Source organism: Miscanthus floridulus, chromosome 1, assembly GCF_019320115.1.
Source record: "Miscanthus floridulus cultivar M001 chromosome 1, ASM1932011v1, whole genome shotgun sequence".
Lineage (NCBI taxonomy): Eukaryota > Viridiplantae > Streptophyta > Magnoliopsida > Poales > Poaceae > Miscanthus > Miscanthus floridulus.
Genome location: NC_089580.1, coordinates 72,906,569 through 72,925,504, shown reverse-complemented (window position 1 = coordinate 72,925,504; position 18,936 = coordinate 72,906,569). Strand labels below are relative to the sequence as shown.

General features: G+C 49.4%; 1 protein-coding gene and 1 pseudogene across 1 annotated transcript; both read left to right on the top strand.

Annotated features, from left to right (window-relative positions):
• Window positions 1-2,361: 2,361 nt before the first annotated feature.
• On the top strand, window positions 2,362-3,490 carry LOC136487032 (ethylene-responsive transcription factor ERF024-like; annotated as a pseudogene).
• A 7,696-nt stretch (window positions 3,491-11,186) lies between these two features.
• Window positions 11,187-14,320, top strand: LOC136487023 (uncharacterized). Its single transcript, XM_066484151.1, has 3 exons — window positions 11,187-11,977; window positions 12,660-12,837; window positions 13,456-14,320. Exons 1-3 carry the CDS (start codon window positions 11,477-11,479, stop codon window positions 14,085-14,087), a joined length of 1,311 nt encoding a protein of 436 aa, XP_066340248.1. The 5' UTR covers window positions 11,187-11,476; the 3' UTR covers window positions 14,088-14,320.
• The last annotated feature ends 4,616 nt before the right edge of the window (window positions 14,321-18,936 follow it).

Genomic DNA, 18,936 nt, shown 5'->3' with positions numbered 1-18,936 from the left:
GGTCAAATATATATTGCTGAACCAAAAAATGGAGAGCATGTCAAAACCTGAAACCTATTGAGGAAATAGCAAGAGAACCAATTCTACAATTAGAACTATGTACCAAAGAAGCAAACAACGGAAAGGTGTACATGTAAAAAACCTAAAATCTATCGAGGCTATAATAGGAGCATCAATTTCTGTGCTCATCATGACATACTTTATCTTTGAAATTTCAATCTCCTCTAAGAGCCTGCAAAATCTGTACACGGTTTTAGTACATGCATCCTCAATAGACTAAGTCACTAATCAAATGAAAACAATGATTGGAAAATAATTATTGCATTATTCTATTAGTATCCACTACCGGGTGATGTAGTCAAGCGCTTCGCAGCCATTGTCAGATTATTGCTCTACGTGTTCATCTGCCTTTTTCTCTGATGGGATCATTCTTAGGAAATAGTCTACAAGATTTGGAATAAAGAATGAAACATGACTCGTAACTCATTATTTGAAAACATAATAACAAATACTTATTCTATAAGAAGAGTTGTATAGAAATCAAGAAATACCTCGATTAAGTGGGACGCATCGCACTGATGGCCACCCTAATCGGCACCTCCATCACCGAGCTGATCTTCCACTCGCCGGAATCGACCTCTGGTCCACCACGCCTAGATCAAGAAGAGGATTGAGGAGCAGGAAGAGGTTAGGTAGAGACATGCCTGGAGTTGGAGCCGGTAGCAGTGGGACGGGGAGACGAGATCGATCTACAGATGAGCTCACCTCCTCGGCGTGTTCGCGGCACTCCACCTCCTCGAGCAGGCCACCCGTGCCGATGCGCCGCTGAGCCCGGGCCAAGGCCTGTTCCGCGCCGAAAACCCTAGGTCGGCAGTGGTGGCGGACGCCGGAGGCCGGTCCGCCTAGGCCGAGGTGCCGCTCCGCGGGGAGGAGAGGCGGAGGCGGTGCTCGGCGGTGTCGATGTCAGCGCGCAGCGGAGGCGATGGCAGAGGGTGGCACTGGCGGACGCCACAGGGAGAGCGCGACAGCGAGGGAAAAGCCCGGAGGCGGCGTCTCGGGCTGAGGTCGAGAGGACGAGGGAGATATTTTTCTCCCCAACAGCTGTATATACAGCGGGCATTTGTAGGGGCGGCTGAATCACCAGCCGCCCCTACAAATGGACACAACAGGGGCGGCTGGTAATATGAGCCGCTCCTACAAATTGACGCATTTGTAGCGGCGGAGCCGCCCCTACTGTGCCATTTGTAGGGGCAGCTGCTGTGCTGGAGCCCGAGCACGTCACTGTAGAGGCGGCTCCATCACCAGCTGCCTCTACAAAAAAAAAATTATCTCGTTGCTACAAACGTTTTTTTTAGTAGTGTGGGCCTGTGGGCACTCATCCTCGAAATTCTTTGGGTCCCAATAATCCACAACGGTGCACACACACCCACTCGGGAACCATGGCCTAGATGGAGCCGTGCGTGTTGTCTGGCTATTCGTGAACGATTATATCACAGATAAACGTGTGCACCGGCCGGTGCTGATGCGTGCGTACTCTTGCAGCATACCTGCTGAATTTGGGTATCTCTCCCACGATGAAAATAGCTATCTTCTAACCTTTTCTTTTTACAGGCATCCACACACGGAATGGAATTAATAAGGCAAATAAGCTTGTCACGTAGGATTAGTTTGGTCAGGTCTCAGTGAGCTCTCCGTCGGACCTTATTCAGGCGGCTTCTGAGTCGTGACCATTGGGCTAACGCGCTTGGAAGAGCTAAGTGAAATCGACAGCACGTGCTTTCCAGCTCAAGCACCAAGCAGGGATGCAGTGATCCACGACCTCTGGGTATGGAGCTACAGGAAAAAGACAAACGAATCATGCCTCATATCATCATCATCTACTCATTCGCCTTTACGTTAACGAAGCCCTTATTATACTGTCCTTGAATTTGAAGGGGTCAAAACACCAGCCGGAGCGAGACACTTCACTTGCCCTGCACCTGTCCAGTCAGCCGCGAAGCTCAGGACGAAGCCACCTGGACGGACCCCGGCCGGCCGGCGCGGGTCGTACACCAGCTAACCTCGCCGCGCACTAGCTAGCCAAAAGTGGCTTTGCAAGACCTCAGATTGCACCCCTGGACCCTGGTTGCCGCGATGTGGCGAGTCCCCGTTGGCCCGGCCGTCGAAAGGCCCCTTGGCCCCCACACTTTTGTGGTGTGCTTCCCAGCTAATCTCTAGCCGAGCGTTGAGCGAGCAGGAAACGCGTCTCGTCACGTCGTGTTCGATCGTCTCGAGAATGTTTTCACCAACTCCAGCCGGTTCCTCGGTTTTTTAAACCCTCCAGCTGAGATCCTCCATTTCATCGTAACACTGAGTCACTGAGTAGGAGTAGTCTGGCCAGTAGGGTTTATCCTCCGGTTAATCATCTCTATCATTGCTGCCACAATCTGTTGTCACTTTGTGCAGCTTAGCTTGGTGCCTTCCCACATGCTACTAGCAGTGGTCATTGCAGTGTTGTTCTGACCGCGTCCCTCGCGCGAGTAGGTTGATGCCATGTAGTGCGTCGATCGATCATATCGGGACGTACGTGCTGGTAACCAGCTGGTCGATGGAGGAGCGGAGGACCGTGTCGACGACGTGCGGCGGGCGGCGCGCGAGGGCGGAGACGCGGCACCCGGTGTACCGCGGGGTGCGGCTGCGGGCGGGCAAGTGGGTGTCGGAGATCCGGGTAGCTGCGGAAGCCCAGCAGGATCTGGCTCGGCACGTACCCGACGCCCGAGATGGCCGCCGCCGCCTACGACGCCGCCGCATTGGCGCTGCGGGGTGCCGGCACGGCGCTCAACTTCCCCGACGCCGCCATGTCGCGGCCGGCGCCCGCGTCCTCGTCCGCGGAGGACGTCCGGGCCGCGGCTGCCGCGGCCGCGGCCGCGATGGCGGACTTGGACAGCCGCCACGGAAGAGAAGCGGTAGTCGGCACGACGAGCTGCATGGTCACAGTACGTGGTGGCGGCGGCGGCGCGGGCGTCGTGGACGAGGACGACCTGTTCGAGATGCCGCGGCTGATGCTGAGCATGGCGGAGGGGTTGATGATGAGCCCGCCGGTGCTGGGCCCTGCGGCGGCGGCGATGGAAGCCGACGAGGAAGGCGTCAGCCTGTGGGATCACTCGTGATGCGCTGGCGAGCCACACTGCTTGGTGCTTGCCGAAGTAGTGGTAGGTAGTGGGAGGCGGTGTAATGTGAGATGACGACGCGCGCCACGTACCTTGTGTTTGTAAATGGAAAGCGTACATGTGGTGTGGGATCACACCTGATGTGGGCAGAGGAATGTTCTTAGGAATGTGTGTGTTGGTGGTGGGGCAACATGGACGCTCTGCGGTGCTCTTGTACGTACGCACTAGCATGGATGACGATGCAGACACAACACGGATACGCACGTATAATGAGTTTGCTACGTACTCATCATCTCATTGTCACTGTATATATTATATATATATTCTACAAACGAAGTACAGTCAGCCTGGCTCTACAGTTTTGAGGATCCTCCGGCAAACATGACACCATGAGCCCTTTAGGCTAGTTTTTTTTTTTCATTGGTAACATGATGAACAAAGCATTTAGTAGTACTATAACAGTTAATGTGCACCATGTATTTAGTTCATAAAAGACAATGGTATTCGACAAAAGAAACTAAAAGAACGGTAAAATAATGTATATGGTTACCTCAAATAAGAGTACAAGACAATAATTCTGAAATGCCTTTGACATCAATGTTGTCTAAGACATTCTTCTCAATGATGTATATAGCCAACCCATTCAATCTTTCTTCTTGTATAGTTGACCTCAAGTAAATTTTCAATAATTTTAATTTAGATACGAAACGAACAATTATCTCACTAATCAGTGATCTACAATGAACGAATAGGCTGGGATGAGCAGTAATTATGTCAATTGAGCACACCAGACGTGGATCAGTAGATGATTGGTGCATTGACCTTAAACGATGACAGTTGCATAGAACAGAGGCGTGAGGCGAGTGAGGAGCCAAGAAGAGGAGGGATATAAGAGTATCTCGAAGAGATGTTCTAAGGCCCAGTTTGGCAGGGCTTCACTTCACTAGTGAAGTCATTTTTTTTTTGTGCTTCAGCTCCACGAACAGTTCCACCGGTGGAGCTGAAGCGGTTTTGGTAAACCGTTTGGTAAAATGGCTTCCCTACAAGAGCATGTTTTTAAGGGCTTGGAGGAGGAGCCGGGAGAAGCCACTTTTTTTTTTCTCCATCCCACCCTAAATCATTGTGAGAGCATGTTTTTAGGGGCTTCACAAGTGAAGCTATTTTACTTTTACACCGTTTGGTAGAAAACGGCTCCAAACGGCTCCTGAAGCCGGTGGAGAAGCCCTGCCAAACGGGAGCAAAATCTTTCAATGATGTCCGGTTTAGCTATTTACGCATGAAAAACGCCTCCAATATCCTCTCTAATTTCGCCCATTCTGTATTCCGCGACTTCCGCTCGGAAGAAAAGAAGAGTGGCACTCGCTCGCCATCCTGCCTCGCCGCTTCCCGCGCGCACTCCGCCGCTTCCCGCGGCGGCCAATTTCCACGCGCAATGCCTCCTTACGTACGTTGTGGCCTTTCCCACGCATCCTCGTTTTTTTCCTCACGCCCAATCACGCCATCAACAGTCGCGTCCCGTCCGCCGCCCGTTTAGCGGGCACCCGAGCAACTGGCCTCCAAGAAGGCAAAAAACCTTCTATGTGGAGCCTTTATGTATCTTTAATCTGTATTTAGTTCAAACTTTAGCTTAAACTTAGTGGTTTTTACTGTAACCTATACCTTCTAAATTTTGATTTTTTAAAATTTTAATCTTATTGACTGCAACAATTTTATATCCTCACATTAAGTTGAAACTCTTGTGTTTATTACATCTTTTTTAACTATCCTTTTATACTTTTTAATAGGCTGTAGACTGCACTCTTAATTAGTATGATGCCATAAACATTCATTTAAAACATGCACCACGTTGCTTAAGATCAGTGATAGAGTGTGAAGTGAGATCTAGGATGGAGTAACAATGCTAATCTTGAGAGGATATTAATATTTAAGACTTATAATGATGGTTTGATATAAAGGAATATCAACGGCCAGGAAGATATAGCCACCTGTAATCTGCACTAAGCTCCTTCACCGCTCAAGATGTTTCAATTTTCTTATCAGGAAGTATATGACCAGTAATGGTTATACTATCAAATCAATATAATCATATCGATCAATTTAATTAGAATTTTCAATATATCTAAAGTAAAAACACACACAAAAATATATGTCATGATTATTAATAAAAATTATTAGTGTATGAGTAGGTAAGATAATATTTTTTACGATTGCTAAAGCATAATATAAATAGATACTTGAAACCTCCATTTAAGTTATAAAAACTCTTGTTGCGTCACTATATGTGCATCATGAACCTATAGTTTAGTTTTCAAGTTTTAGTCTAGTTGTTGCAATTTTTATTCACATGTAGAGTGGAAACTCTACTGTCTATTGTATCTTTTATTTAAAATTTTAGTTTTTAAAAAAATTATAGGTCCTAAGCTTACTCTTTTAGTTCTTCAAATGGTATAAATAGTTGTTTCAGCTTGCATCACATCACTCACACATGTTGAATTCGTTAATCATGGAATTATAAGTGTAGTAGTATTGTTTCAAAAAAAAGCTTAAAATCAAATTAGCAATATTAATATGACATAATGTATAAGTCAAAATGTATAAAACTATTTTAGTAAACAGCTTGTGATATTTAGATATAACTTAATGTGAATGGTCATTATGATTCCTATGTGTTTTGTTCAGGGAACATTTTTCTCACGCTTGTAAAGGGAACATTTTCTGCGCTAACAATCCTACTCGAACCGTCGCTTTCCTCTACTCCTCCACCGCTGTTGGGGCTCATTAAGACCAGGGCTTGCCGGCCCACTGTGAAGGGTCGAGATGACGACTAGAGGGGGGGGGGGGGTGAATAGTCCTTTTTAAAACTTAATCATGTTGGCTAACCGAAACAAGTGCGGAATTAAAACTATCGGTCTAGCCAAGACTACACCCCTCTATCTATGTTCACTAGCACCTTGCAAAGATACTAATCAAGCAACAAAGGTGCCGGGCTAGCTAGAGCTCTCCTAACCAATTTTAGAAGCAAGGTCACACAAACCTATGCCGCTAGTACTTTAAGCAACAAGAGAGCTCCTACACTTGCTAGTAAGCAAAAGCACAAAGCTAACTAAGCTCACTAGCAATGCTCAATAACAAGGCAACCAATGCCTAATTAGAGAGCGCAAATACTTAGCTACACAAACTAAGCAATGTGACTAACAAGGTTACTAAAACCAAATTGGCCACACAAGGGAGCTACTTCTATGCTACACAAGCAAGAAGGTAATTAGCAAGCTACACAAGCTATCTAATTACAAGAGCAACTACACAAGCTTAATATGTATAAAAAGTAATTGCAAGCTTGTGTAATGGGGATGAAAACCAACAGGAAGAACGAGGTTGACACGATGATTTTTCTCCCGAGGTTCACGTGTTTGCCAACATGCTAGTCCCCGTTGTGTCGACCGCTCACTTGGTGGTTCGGCGGCTAATTAGCATCACCCGCTAAGCCCGCACGTCGGGCGCCGCCAGTGGCGGATGCACGATGCGGGATAAGGGGGGGCTAAAACAATAGAGATGTTGATTTGCATGAAGATTTAATGGTGAAATCAAGCTTTTGCTACAGTGATTAGGCTTGAAATCAAGAAATTAGGGGGGGCTGGAGCCCCCCCAGCCCCCCCTGTGGATCCGCCGCTGGGCGCCGCAAGAACCTACCCCTTGAGTGAAGGTAGCTCAATGACACGCTTTACTAGAGTTGCTCTTCGCGGCTCCCGCGGGGCGAGCACAATGCCCCTCACAAGCACTTCTCCGGAGCGCCGCACAAGCTTCTTGCGGGCTTCCACGGAGACCACCACCAAGCCGTCTAGGAGGTGGCAACCTCCAAGAGTAACAAGCACCACCGGCTTGCAACTCAATCACCTAGTACCACTTGATGCAACCTCACGATGCAATCGCACTAGAATCGCTCACTCACACAATTGGATGATCGCTATCAAGTATGTGTGAGATGGAGGGCTCCTAAGCACTCTCAAGCATGGACACAAAGTCCCCCAAGGTGCTCTCCTCCAGCCATGGCCGAAGGCCACTTCTATTTATAGCCCCAAGGGCTAAACTAGCCATTACCCCTTCACTGGGCAAAAATCGGGCCGACCGGACGCTCCGGTCGTGTTGATCGGACACTGGACCTCAGCGTCCGGTCGCCCGCAGATGGCCACGTGTCCCGATTCCAACGGTCACTTGACCTGACCGGACGCAGCAGCTTCAATTGACCGGACGCTGGAGCTCAGCGTCTGGTCGTTTCCAGTAAGCTCCCCGAGGCGTATTTCTTCGACCGGACGCGTCCGGTCCACCTTGACCAGACACAGACCAGCGTCCGGTGCAATACCCTCGGAACTGTGCCGACCGACCAGCTCGACCGGACGCATGCTGCCAGCGTCCGGTGCTTTCAGACCCAGCATCCGGTCAGTTGACCGACGCCAGCGTCTTCGCGACCAACTCGTTCTCACTTCTAACTTCTTCACCCTTGCTCCAATGTGCCAACCACAAGAACTTGCATCCGGCGCAATAGAAAATAGGCATTCCATTTTCCCGAAAGCGCCGAATCCCGCCCATCTCAACCCTGTAAACACTACCTCCTTTGTAAATGTGCCAACACCACCAAGTGTACACCACCATGTGTATGTGTGTTAGCATTTTCACAATCATTTCCTAAAGGATGTTAGCCACTCAACTTGCCACGCCACTCGATCCTAGCGACGATGCAAAGTTAGATCACTCGAGTGGCACTAGATGACCGATATGCAAACAAGTTTGCTCCTCTTGATAGTACGACCATCTATCCTAAACTCGGTCATAAACTTCTCTACACACCTATGACCGGTGAAATGAAATGCCCTAGGTTATACCTTTGCCTTGCGCATTCCATTCTATCTCCTTTAATGTCGATGCAACGCATGCACCAACACGATCAACAATGATATGATCCACTTCATATCATCACGTGATCATATTGGTTCATCGATCTTGACTTTACTTGCTCTTCACTGTTGCCATCGTCCATCGGCGCCAAGTCTTGCTCAAGCTTCACCGCCACGCGGTCCATCACTCCAAAGCCTTCGACTTGACCTTCACGCTTGCAACCGGTCCATCAAGCCAAGTCTTGTCTTGATCTTCTCCACCTTGATCACATGACTCAATGTCATGTCTCATGTGCAATAAGCTCCTTCATCATCATATGTGTGAGCTTTGCAACATCTCCAAGCCATTTTCACCTCAATAACATATGTTGCTCATACACATGTACCTGTGGACTAATCACCTGTGTATCTCACATAAACACAATTAGTCCACCTAAGTTGTCACTCAATTACCAAAACCAAACAAGGACCTTTCACACTGTCACCAAGGCCAAGTCTGACACACCTCCCTCTCCTCACCATCGTAGGGCTCGTCGCCATCACATCACCTAACACACCTCCATCTCCTTCTCCTCGTGTCGGTGCCAAGGAGACAGTGTGTGATGACGTTAAGGCGGGATGACCTCGTCCGCTTCTTCCTAGGGTACAAGTTGCTCGAAATCTCACGAGAATATTCTTACTGAAAAATATCCTATTCCTATCCCTCAAATCAAACATTAGTGAAAAGAGGACCATTTCACCTCGTCCTCTCCCGTCACTAGAACCAAACAGGACCTAAGGACCCAACCCGAGCATACTTTGTTGTACACATCGTCATCATTACCATATTGACCTGCTAATAAGGCGCCAACCGCCGGATACTGCGGTGGACAGAGAGGGGTTAAAAGAAAATCTAATCGTTTGCGACGTGCCAGTCATTTATTTGTCTTGTGCCCCCCTGATTTGCCAGTGGTTTCTTTCTTGCTGATTGCACTCTGACTACCATGCAATTTCAACTGGATCAGGGCAGCAGCCGTGTGTGATGTGTCTACCAATTCGCAGACCTACCCTTTTTTGTGTTACATGAATTTTTGAAGCGGGCAGATGAAGGTATTTTGATGTTTTAGTACCCAAAAAAAAAACTGTTTCCAAATCCTAGAACAAAGTCCCCAAACCAAAACCTAACATAGGGGAGAGGCATGCGTGTTAAACAGAAGCAGCCACATCAAAGTTACTGGCACGGTGCCAATGAAGTTCAGGTGCTCGCTGCTTCCAGGAAGCAGCGAAACGCGGCCCCAATACTCTATTACGTATTACCAGCGCATCGGTCCAACAAGACATGCCGTGTGCTGTGCTGTGTTGGCCGTACGTCTCCACAGGCAGACGCAGCTGCGGAACCAAAGGTCAAGCGGCGCGGATGGAGACGACGTGCCGCTGCGCGGCAGAGTGTAGGCTACAACAACTGCTTCCTGAACTCGTCACGAACACGGCGACCCCACAGTGCTGTCAGACAAACACCACAGTCTTGACGTGATCCTAGTCCAAGAGCGTGCATGCACTTGGCCTGATCATTGCCCGCCGTGCATGTGCATGCATGGACCGCGCGCGAGAGAGGAGGCAGCCAGTAGTGGCGACCTTAAAGCGCCTCTGGTTCCATATGCCGGTGCCGGTGCCGTTGCCCGTGCATGCACGCCACAGCTACCGCCGGCCGGTTCGATTTGAGCTCGGAGCCGATCCATCATCACCTGCACACGCGCATTCGAAATTGAAAATGGGTGGACGGTAGATCGAGCACGTTCGAAGTCGAAAGACCGGGTTAATAAACGGAGCATAATCACCGAGGACAAGCGGCAGCCGGGACTCGAATCTAGAGACTAAAATAACACGCAGATTCATATTCTCCGTACGCGAGGCAGTCAGCTGGAGCTTGACTCGTAGCGGCGGTAGCGAGGCCTAGGCGCAGGAGGTTATTACAGTACAGGAGTGAATTGAAATCTGGCTGCCGCGAATCGAATCGATTCGTGACAGCGCCAGCCAGAGGCCCAGAGCTCGCGCGCGGCCGTGGAAACCGCGCCGAAGGTTCCTGCGGTCAATGCGTGCTGTTCGATGGTGATTTAGAGTAAAAGAACTAACTAATCCTCGCCATCATCCATCGTAAAACAAAAAACAGCATTGACACAGTGCAAGGCTGGCTAGAATAGGACACGGTTACAGTTACAGCCGTCGGTCTCGATCTTAACATTTCTTACCTGCTACTAGTTACCGCCATGCGCAGCTTCTCTACGTTTAAACGGGGTAAAAAAAAATGAAATAGTAAATGGAGTCAATGTGGCGCGTCCTGTGCTAGCTGCCCCACGTAGGCACAGAGTGACATAGCAGACTGATTTGGTGTGAGAGAAAAATATTATTTAAGCCATAGATTATAAGCTAGATACGAATAAATAAATCGAAACGAATAGGCTGCGAACCAGAACAGACCGGACACACGCGACCGGCTTTTTCATCGATCGGTTGATGGAGTACACTGCTCGTACGTGACCAGTGCACAGCACAGTTTGGTGCAATCATGGACTGGACTGGACCCCAGCACCTCAGTCACATCTTCACTTGCTTTTGCTGCAGATGTTTTCGTGAATCCTCATCAAACCGATGGTCATGCGCAAGCTATGCAGTTTATTTAGTATGCATTGGCTTAGGCCTTAGCTAGGGCCAAGCAAGTACCAACTACAGAGTGCGGCGAGCTGTTTGTTGTCGCACGCATCGGCGCGTTACTACTCCCAGTCTACCACTGTCGACCCGGCAGCGTCCAGTTTCGTCGAGTACAAGGCAGTCACCAGCAGCCGCGATCGTGCAGCAGTGCCTGCCTGGTCCAAGGCTCATCAATTCATTCGTGTACGCAGTTAGGCACAGAACCATTGCCATTTGCCACCCCGGGAGGGTGTCAATGAAACTGATTACCATGGCACCCGAGTAGCTAGCAGGGATTGCAGGAGCAACATTGCCCGTGTCGCGGCGGGGCAAACGAAGAAGCACGGAGAACACTAGGCGTCTCGTCGCGATCCCCCGTGCGTTTGGCATATTTAACCCGGGGCCGCACGCGAATGCTCCAACCCTCGCTCTCACGCCCAGCGCTGACCCCTCGCCTCGCCTCGCCTCCGCCAGTCCGGAGCCCGGAGCGAGCGAGCACCTGCTCCCGCATCAAGACAAGCTTCAACTCGCGCATTTGTTTATGCCCGCCCGCACGGGCACGGCCAGCCACGCCGCGGAAGCTGCCCGGCACCCGCGCGCCCGCCCCGCCGGCCCTTAAAACCCACACGCGCTCGAGCGCGGATCATCGGTGCCTAGCACAAGTTGATTTGACACACACGCACCCGTGGCGACCGACCTTTAGCGAGTGCACGCGTGCAGTGACCGGCGATCGACACACACACACACACAGAGACCACAGGCGCGGCGATGGCTGGCGCGGGTGGGACGACGCCGCCGCCGCCGCTGAGGCTCAAGGACCTCCTGGAGCTGGACTGCGACTCGTGCAGCGCCGCGGGGTTCCGCTGCTACCCGCGCCGCCTGGGCGAGTCGTCGGCGCTAACGCCAATGCGGCACCTCCTGGAGTCGTCGCCCTCCCTGCGCCTGCGGCGCCGCCGCCCGAGCAAGCTGTCCCACTTCTCCAGGAGCCTCTCGCGGCGGCTCAGCAGGCGGGGCGGCTTCTGGAGTAAGCGCCGCGACGAGGAGGAGGACGAGGACGCCGCGGCGGCGAAGACGGCCGCGTCCGCCGGCTGCGGCGGCTCTAGTAGCTCCGAGGAGCTGGAGACGTCGTCGGAGTCCAGCGACAACTACTCGTCCAGGAGGACGAGTAGGGGGTCGCGGTCCGAGTCCGACTCCTCGGACTTGTCGTCGGCCACCGAGGACAGCGTGCACCATCATCCTTCGCAGGCCGCCGCCGGAGACGAGCACGAGGTAACGTAATTCCTGATTGCGGTTCTTTCATCTATATTTGTGGCTCAATTACACACTACCATTGCCGCGCATTATGCTCCAATAATTGGGCGTTAATTCAGTTAGGGCGTCTCGTTCGTTCCGGTACCACTGTTTTGCTTTCGTTAGTCGTTATTACGCACTTAAGGTAATGATAAAGTGGATTTAGCCATGTAAAATGATCACGGAATTGAAGCCAAGCCCCACACATTGATTCCACAACCAAATGCCGTACTAGTTGTCTCTGGCCCTGTCCATAAAAGTGAAGGATCACTGTCCATCTACCGCTGCAAACAGCCTAGCGCTCAGTCGCTCACTGTAGGGCCACCCACCCAAACCGCCCTGTTCAGTGTTGAACTGCACGCCGATGCTGCCCTGCCCGGGCGGCCCAGCGTCCTGCTCCTGCCTCCAGAAGCCAGCGCTGTCGCCCCGTGCTGCTGTCTGTGCTCCTTTGTCTTGTACGAAAAGTTCAGTCCACGGCACCACCCCGCACGGCGACGCCAGCCCCCAGCCGCGCTTTGCTGCTCGTTCCGGACGAACGGCGGCTTGGGCTTGAGTCGCTGTTGCGGTGCCCAATTTATTTACAAGGAGTAGTTGTTGCTGCATGCTGCTATATGCTATGTTATCAGCGGTTGCTCATGTAGTCTGCCGTGCAATAATGCAGGTGGTGGCGATGGAGAGGGTGGTGTCCAAGGAGGGGTCCAGCTCGGGGTCGGAGGCGGACGACAAGGAGCAGCTCAGCCCCGTGGCCGTCATGGACTTCCCCTTCGACGACGACGACGAGTTGACGGACGCCGGCCTCGTGTGCTCCCTGCCTTCTTTCAGCCTCGCACGTCTCCAGAGTAAGTGATCATCATCTCTGAGCATGTATATTTGATACATATAAAATGGTCGCAGGAAGAACACAGGCAAGATGTACGAATCAGGCTGAGGTCATGCGCAGTGACAGTTCGGAAAAATGTAACGTGCCACGTAGAGCAGAGGCACACCGGCAATGAGCAGTTGACCGTGCCTTCAGAAATGTCGTCCGGTTTACACGCTCAAATGCGGTAGTCAGCTCGCTCGTTAGTTTCAGCCAGGACTTATCAGTTATGGTACAGTATTTTTCTCTCACAACAAATCAGAATCAGTTGGGGGCTCATCAGCCTAGGAACCAATATATACAGTACTGTTACATGCATAGTACTGTTACTGTATTCGTCGGGCAGTGCCGGGCTCTAGCTACTCTGTCTTTTGCCCGGACAGGATACGGACATCACAAAAGCCGTGCCAAATGTTTAGTACAACTGTCGGACACGATAGCTAGGGAGATCCTGCTGGACCCACATCACCAGTGACGATCGGAAAAAGGCAAGAGGCCTGCGTGTTCGTGTTCGTGTCGTGTAGTCTGACCATCATGTGATTAACCAATGCAAGCAATCATCCACGTACTTATGCTTAAAACCTTTGTCGTGCAACAGGTAGAAAGACGCACAAGATCCGACGGTTCGAGAGCCGCGACGAGGTGGCCCCCCTGGATCTCGAGGCGCGCCTCGCCACCACGTCAGACCCCGACGGCCCCGCCGCCGACGTCCCACCGCAGCAGCAGATGATCCATTGCCGTACAGGAGACGCGGCAACGCCGACGTGCGCGGGCAGCGTCGTCCACGACGTGCCAGACGAGGACGACGACCTTATTTCGCTGCTCATGGGCACGCCGGTATCGCCCGACTTGGACGACGTGTCCGAACGGCTTCTGCTCGACTTCTTCGTGGAGATGAAACGCCGGCGCTCGGAGGCGCACGACGCCGAGGCCGAGCTCCTCCTCGCTGGGCCGGCGGCGGCCGGTGGCGTGCTGCGACGGAAGGCTGAGCGGGTCGTAGACGGCGAGGCTGCTGTGGCCGCAGCGGCCAGGGGCTGGTTGGAGGGCATGGGAACCGAGCGATGGGGCTTGGCGGACGTGCTCAGCGGCGGGGCGGCCATCGTGGCGGAGATGGAGCGGGGCCGGCGGTGGATGCAGGTCGGCGAGGAGGAGCGGGAGGTCGGCGCTGTGGTGGCGGGGATGCTGGTGGATCAACTGGTGGGCGAGGTGGTGAGGTGTCTGTTTGTGTAGGTTTCTTTAGATGTGAACTTAGCTTGTTGATGTAAGTAACGTGGAAGGAAATCGAACATGTCCCAAATGATTAGTAGAACTAGCTTTGGCTGAATTGCATGGGCGCGTCAGAAGACCTTCATGTTGGAGGAAGCGAGCAATGCCGGGAGGGGGTACCAACCTCAGCATCTGTTTGGCACGGCAGAAGCAGCAGCTTGTACAGAGAAACCATACCAAACATTTTAAGAAGAGCCGTTTTCTAGTGGATATTGCAGGAGCCCGGGTCATTTTGGAAACTAGAGTCGTAAAGAACGACTCCTTCTCAAGTGATCCGGCTTCTCTAAAAGATCACTTAAGGAGAAGCCGTGTCAATCAGACCCTTATCGATAATTGAGGTTAACATTCTAGCTAAGGGAGCGGCCATCATCAAGAACTCAAAGATAATATTACAGGCTGTTTGGTTTGCTGGATTAGGTGGTTCCGGTCAGCATGGTTCTGGACGAGGCAGCCCCTTGCTTTTCTGGCAGACGAGCCGAGTCCGAGAAATGAACTACAGAAAGGATCACCCACTACCGGAGATTGTGTAGTTACCGAGTGCCTCGACAATTACCGAATGTCAAAAGTCGGGGCACTCGGAAAACAGTACTTATCGAGTGCCAACACTCGGAAAACATAAACACCCGGTAGTCGACCGCTTTACCGAGTCAGCACACTCGGTAACTTCAGACACTCGGTAAAACTACAAGTTTACCGAAGGGGCGCACTCGGTAAAAAAAGCCACTCGGTATTGAGGTGCCACGTCACCTAGGATAGCAACCGTGCGCCAAACGGCGTCACGGCATGACATGTTTACCGAGTGTTATGAGCATACACTCGGCAAACATCACGGTAACAACAGCTCCGCCCATCAAGCGCTCATAGCAAATAAAAAAGACCGAAAATGTTTACCGAGTGTAAGTGCACAACACTCGGTAAACACTATCTTTTACCGAGTGTATTGGCGCAACACTCGGTAAAATTCAACCAAATTTCTTGTTTTTTCCTTCATTCTTTTTCCTCTATCCACATATGATATTTAGTACTCCATTCCAAAATATGGTGTTTATTTCGATTTATTTACTATATTTCATAAAATTTTCATTCTTTATGAAAATTAGGTACATATCGTGTAAATTTAATTGTAATAATTAAAATCGAACTCGATAAATCACGAGATTGGAAGAATTAACATTGAAGCAGGAGTCACAGCAGGCCTCACAGAGCCAGCTTCAGGCCCTCGAGCTGTCGCACCAGGCCGAGTTGGCACAGGAGAGGGCGCGAGTGCAGGCCTAGCTTGAGGCCTTCCAGCAGGCGTACAAGGACTGATACGAGTACATGGCCCGTTTTTCTCAGAGCATGGGCCAGCCTCCACCGCCTCCGCCGCCGTCGATGATACCGTTGGTGCCTCCACCTCCGCGCGACGGCACTCCTGTGAGTCACTTAGATGCACTCTTCACTTTCGTGTCATATAGAGCTACCTTCGACTTATACCTTAGTTTGACCTACCATAGCTTAGACCTTAGAATTTGCTTTGATCCAGATAACTCACATGTGCAATCTCATTCTAGGGACCTTCTACAGCTGGATCGAACAACGATATGCAGGGTGATCAAGACCTGGACTTGACTCCGTTTCTCCGCAGGCCTCCGACCATGTGACAGGCCATCCGACCTTGTTTGATAGGTTTGTATGTTGAACTGTGGACTTGGTTGAACTTTGTGGACTTTGGACATATGTTGATGATGTTTGTGGACTTTGCATGGTGCTTGTCGACATATGTTGGTTATTGTGAGTGGATGTGACATTTGTGGACATATATGTGATATATATTGCCTATCTGTCATGTTATTATAATTTCATGTGATTTTGTTGCTTATTGTGACTAGATATGCACTGAAACAAACAAACAAAAAATCTGCGGACATATTTTACCGAGTGTAGCACTCAGTAAAACAGAGATTCTGTCAGTTTTACCGAGTGTAGCACTCGGTAAAACAGCGAACAGAACCAAATTGGTTCTGATTCTGTGAATTTTGCCGAGTGTGCCATTTTTTACCGAGTGCCGCGTCCTCACTCGGAAATATTTGACTACTTTTTACCGAGTGGGAACACTCGGTAAACATTATTCCTGAAGTTTATTTGCGGAATTGTTTTAATCACGAAAATGGTTATTCTTTTACCGAGTGTTAGGAGCTACACTCGGTAAACATTATTCAAAAAATTTATTTGCAGAATTGTTTTAATCACGAAATGCTAATTTATTTACCGAGTGCTGCTAGTGACACTCGGTAAACGTCGCCGTTAACGGTCAGTTTGGAGGCTGACGACCGTCAAGTCATAATTGTTTACCGAGTGTCGTTGTAGCACTCGGTAACGCTCTGCTCCGAGTGCGCCGATATTAGACACTCGGTAAAATAACTTCACCGAGTCGTTGTTTGCCGAGTCTACTTTACCGAGTGTGGCACTCGGTAAAGAGTTTGCCGAGTGTGTAGCACTATTTACCGAGTGTTACTCACACTCGGTAAATACACAGTATCCCGTAGTGACCTGATGCTGCATGCAACGGCTCCATGCTTCAATCCAAACAAATTTCCAGGTTCAGGTATAGGATCGGATGGCTCCGGAGCCAGCTCGTGACCCAATCCAAACACGCCATTACTAAATCGGCTACTGCTACCCTTGAGATGAAAATGTTTAAATTAAATAGGCAGCTACAGTCTTGCGGCAGTCCGTCTCTCATCTGCTCGTCGTCATCTACCCCCGGACACGCCGCACCGATTTTTCCTGAGATTCGTCTATATCTACCACCACTGCATTCGGGGAAGACCAAGCTCCAGCAAATTATAAAAAGAACTGCAATATGAGAGATTAAGGCTGCTCCAACCGATTACTTAGAGCATCGCCAGTAGATATTCTATCCAATCTCTTATAGCTAAAAATAGTATTTTAAGAGATGGAGGTGTTACAACAATCTCATATAGTCATATGCCATCTGTATAGTATTTAAGAGATCTCCTAAAAGAAGCATCTTCCCTCTAAGTAAAAAAGAGAGCCCCTCTCCTCTATTCCTAAATAAATATAGGAGACAAGTTTTAAGTAACTTGATGTAGTAGTAATCCTAAATTGATTTTAAAGTACTTTCTTATAAAACAACTTATATACGATGCAATATAAGAGATCTGGTCAAGATGCTCTTGTCCTATTCGCAATACCTAAAAGTTTTAGTACCTAGGAGCACACCTTTTCTCCCTATATAGATCTATCCACTCTCTCCTATTCACTTGTAAAAGAGTAAAGACATTGGTAATGTTTTAGGAGGTCCTATTCACAATACCTAAAAGTTTTAGTACCTAAGAGCACACCTTTTCTCCCTATATAGATCTATCCACTCTCTCCTATTCACTTGTAAAAGAGTAAAGACATTGGTAGTGTTTTAGGAGACATAAAAAGTTACACTACAAATAATACGATATCACTTATATAGACTTTTAGAAGATACATGATAAGTAATCTATCTAGGCATCTCTATCTCCTCGTGTCTCATTTTTTGGATTGGGATTGGTAAAAACATACTCCGTTGATCTGATTCCTAACAATTAGCTCATTTTATCTGGATTCAGTTATAGAATAATGATAAACAGATAAATATCCTACGAAGTACTTCGTACAACAAAGATAAGAGAGAGAGATTAGAGAAGAAACCATCCAATCGGCATCATGTTTCATGTGATCAAATGGAGAAACGACGCATGATATACACCAGTACCATACTTCCTTCGTTAAAGAAAGAATGCAATTCTAGTACAATATTGTGTTTTAATATCTTAAATTTGACTAATTATAGATAAAAAAGTATCAAAATTTATGATATCCAATAGATATCATTAGATTAATTATAAAATATATCTTTATAATAAATTAATTTGAGGCCATAAACATGAATGCTATTCATTAGAAACTTGATTAAATAAACATGAACCATTTTAACTGGCACCTAACATATAGTTGTAGGAGTGAGTAGTGTATAAAAGCACACAGGTGTGCGCAACTGCAAAGTGTGCCTCCGGCCTAACCCACCGACTGCTGCACAGCTGAAACATTGCCTTTTCCTCCCACGCGGTCCCACTCGCAGCCTCCGTTGTCCGCAGTCCGCAATCCTCTGCTCTCTCTTTTTTTTCCAACTTGTGCATGAAAGATGGCTAGTCCGTCCGGCGGCTAGAACGAGCATGCGCGAACAGCCGCCGCATGCCCGCATGCATGGGATTACGCTCAAGATTTCCAAGAGCCGTGGCATGCGTCCGAAAAAGCGCAAAGCGATTCCACGCATGACGCTACACTACAGGCTCGCATCGCCGGGTCGTGCCACTGCGAAAAGCTTGAGGAGACAGTGAGACACCACACATGCATGGGAGTTTTCACCACGCCCAGCCCATCCGCTGACGCCTGACGAGTAATAGTTTGAGTTGGTTCATCAGTGAGGTATAGAACATGTTCGCTCGTGTTTTTCTCTCACAATAAACCAGCACCAGTCAAGTTTATCCACCCAGAATCCCATCGGCGAACGTGCTCATAGTTTTGCGAGGCGACGCGTAGGGCTGAGGGCAGGCCTCAGACCTCTGGGAATGATTTGGCTACATATATACGTGCTCGACTAAACTAGCATATCCGTCTCACGGATGGATTCACATTCACAGGTTCCCTAAAGCCGAGGATCCGGGCGGCGTGCAGTGGCCGTGAGTCAGTGAGCAACAGCGAAATGGTGGTAAGCCCTTGTTTAGTTCGCGAAATTTGGATTTTAGGATTACTGTAGCACATTCGTTTTTATTTGGTA

Coding starts and splice junctions, on each gene's coding strand:
- LOC136487023 (XM_066484151.1), top strand. CDS start 11,477: ATGGCTGGCGCGGGTGGGACGACGCCGCCGCCGCCGCTGAGGCTCAAG. Junction 11,978..12,659: donor CCGCCGGAGACGAGCACGAG/GTAACGTAATTC, acceptor GCAATAATGCAG/GTGGTGGCGATGGAGAGGGT. Junction 12,838..13,455: donor CAGCCTCGCACGTCTCCAGA/GTAAGTGATCAT, acceptor GTCGTGCAACAG/GTAGAAAGACGCACAAGATC.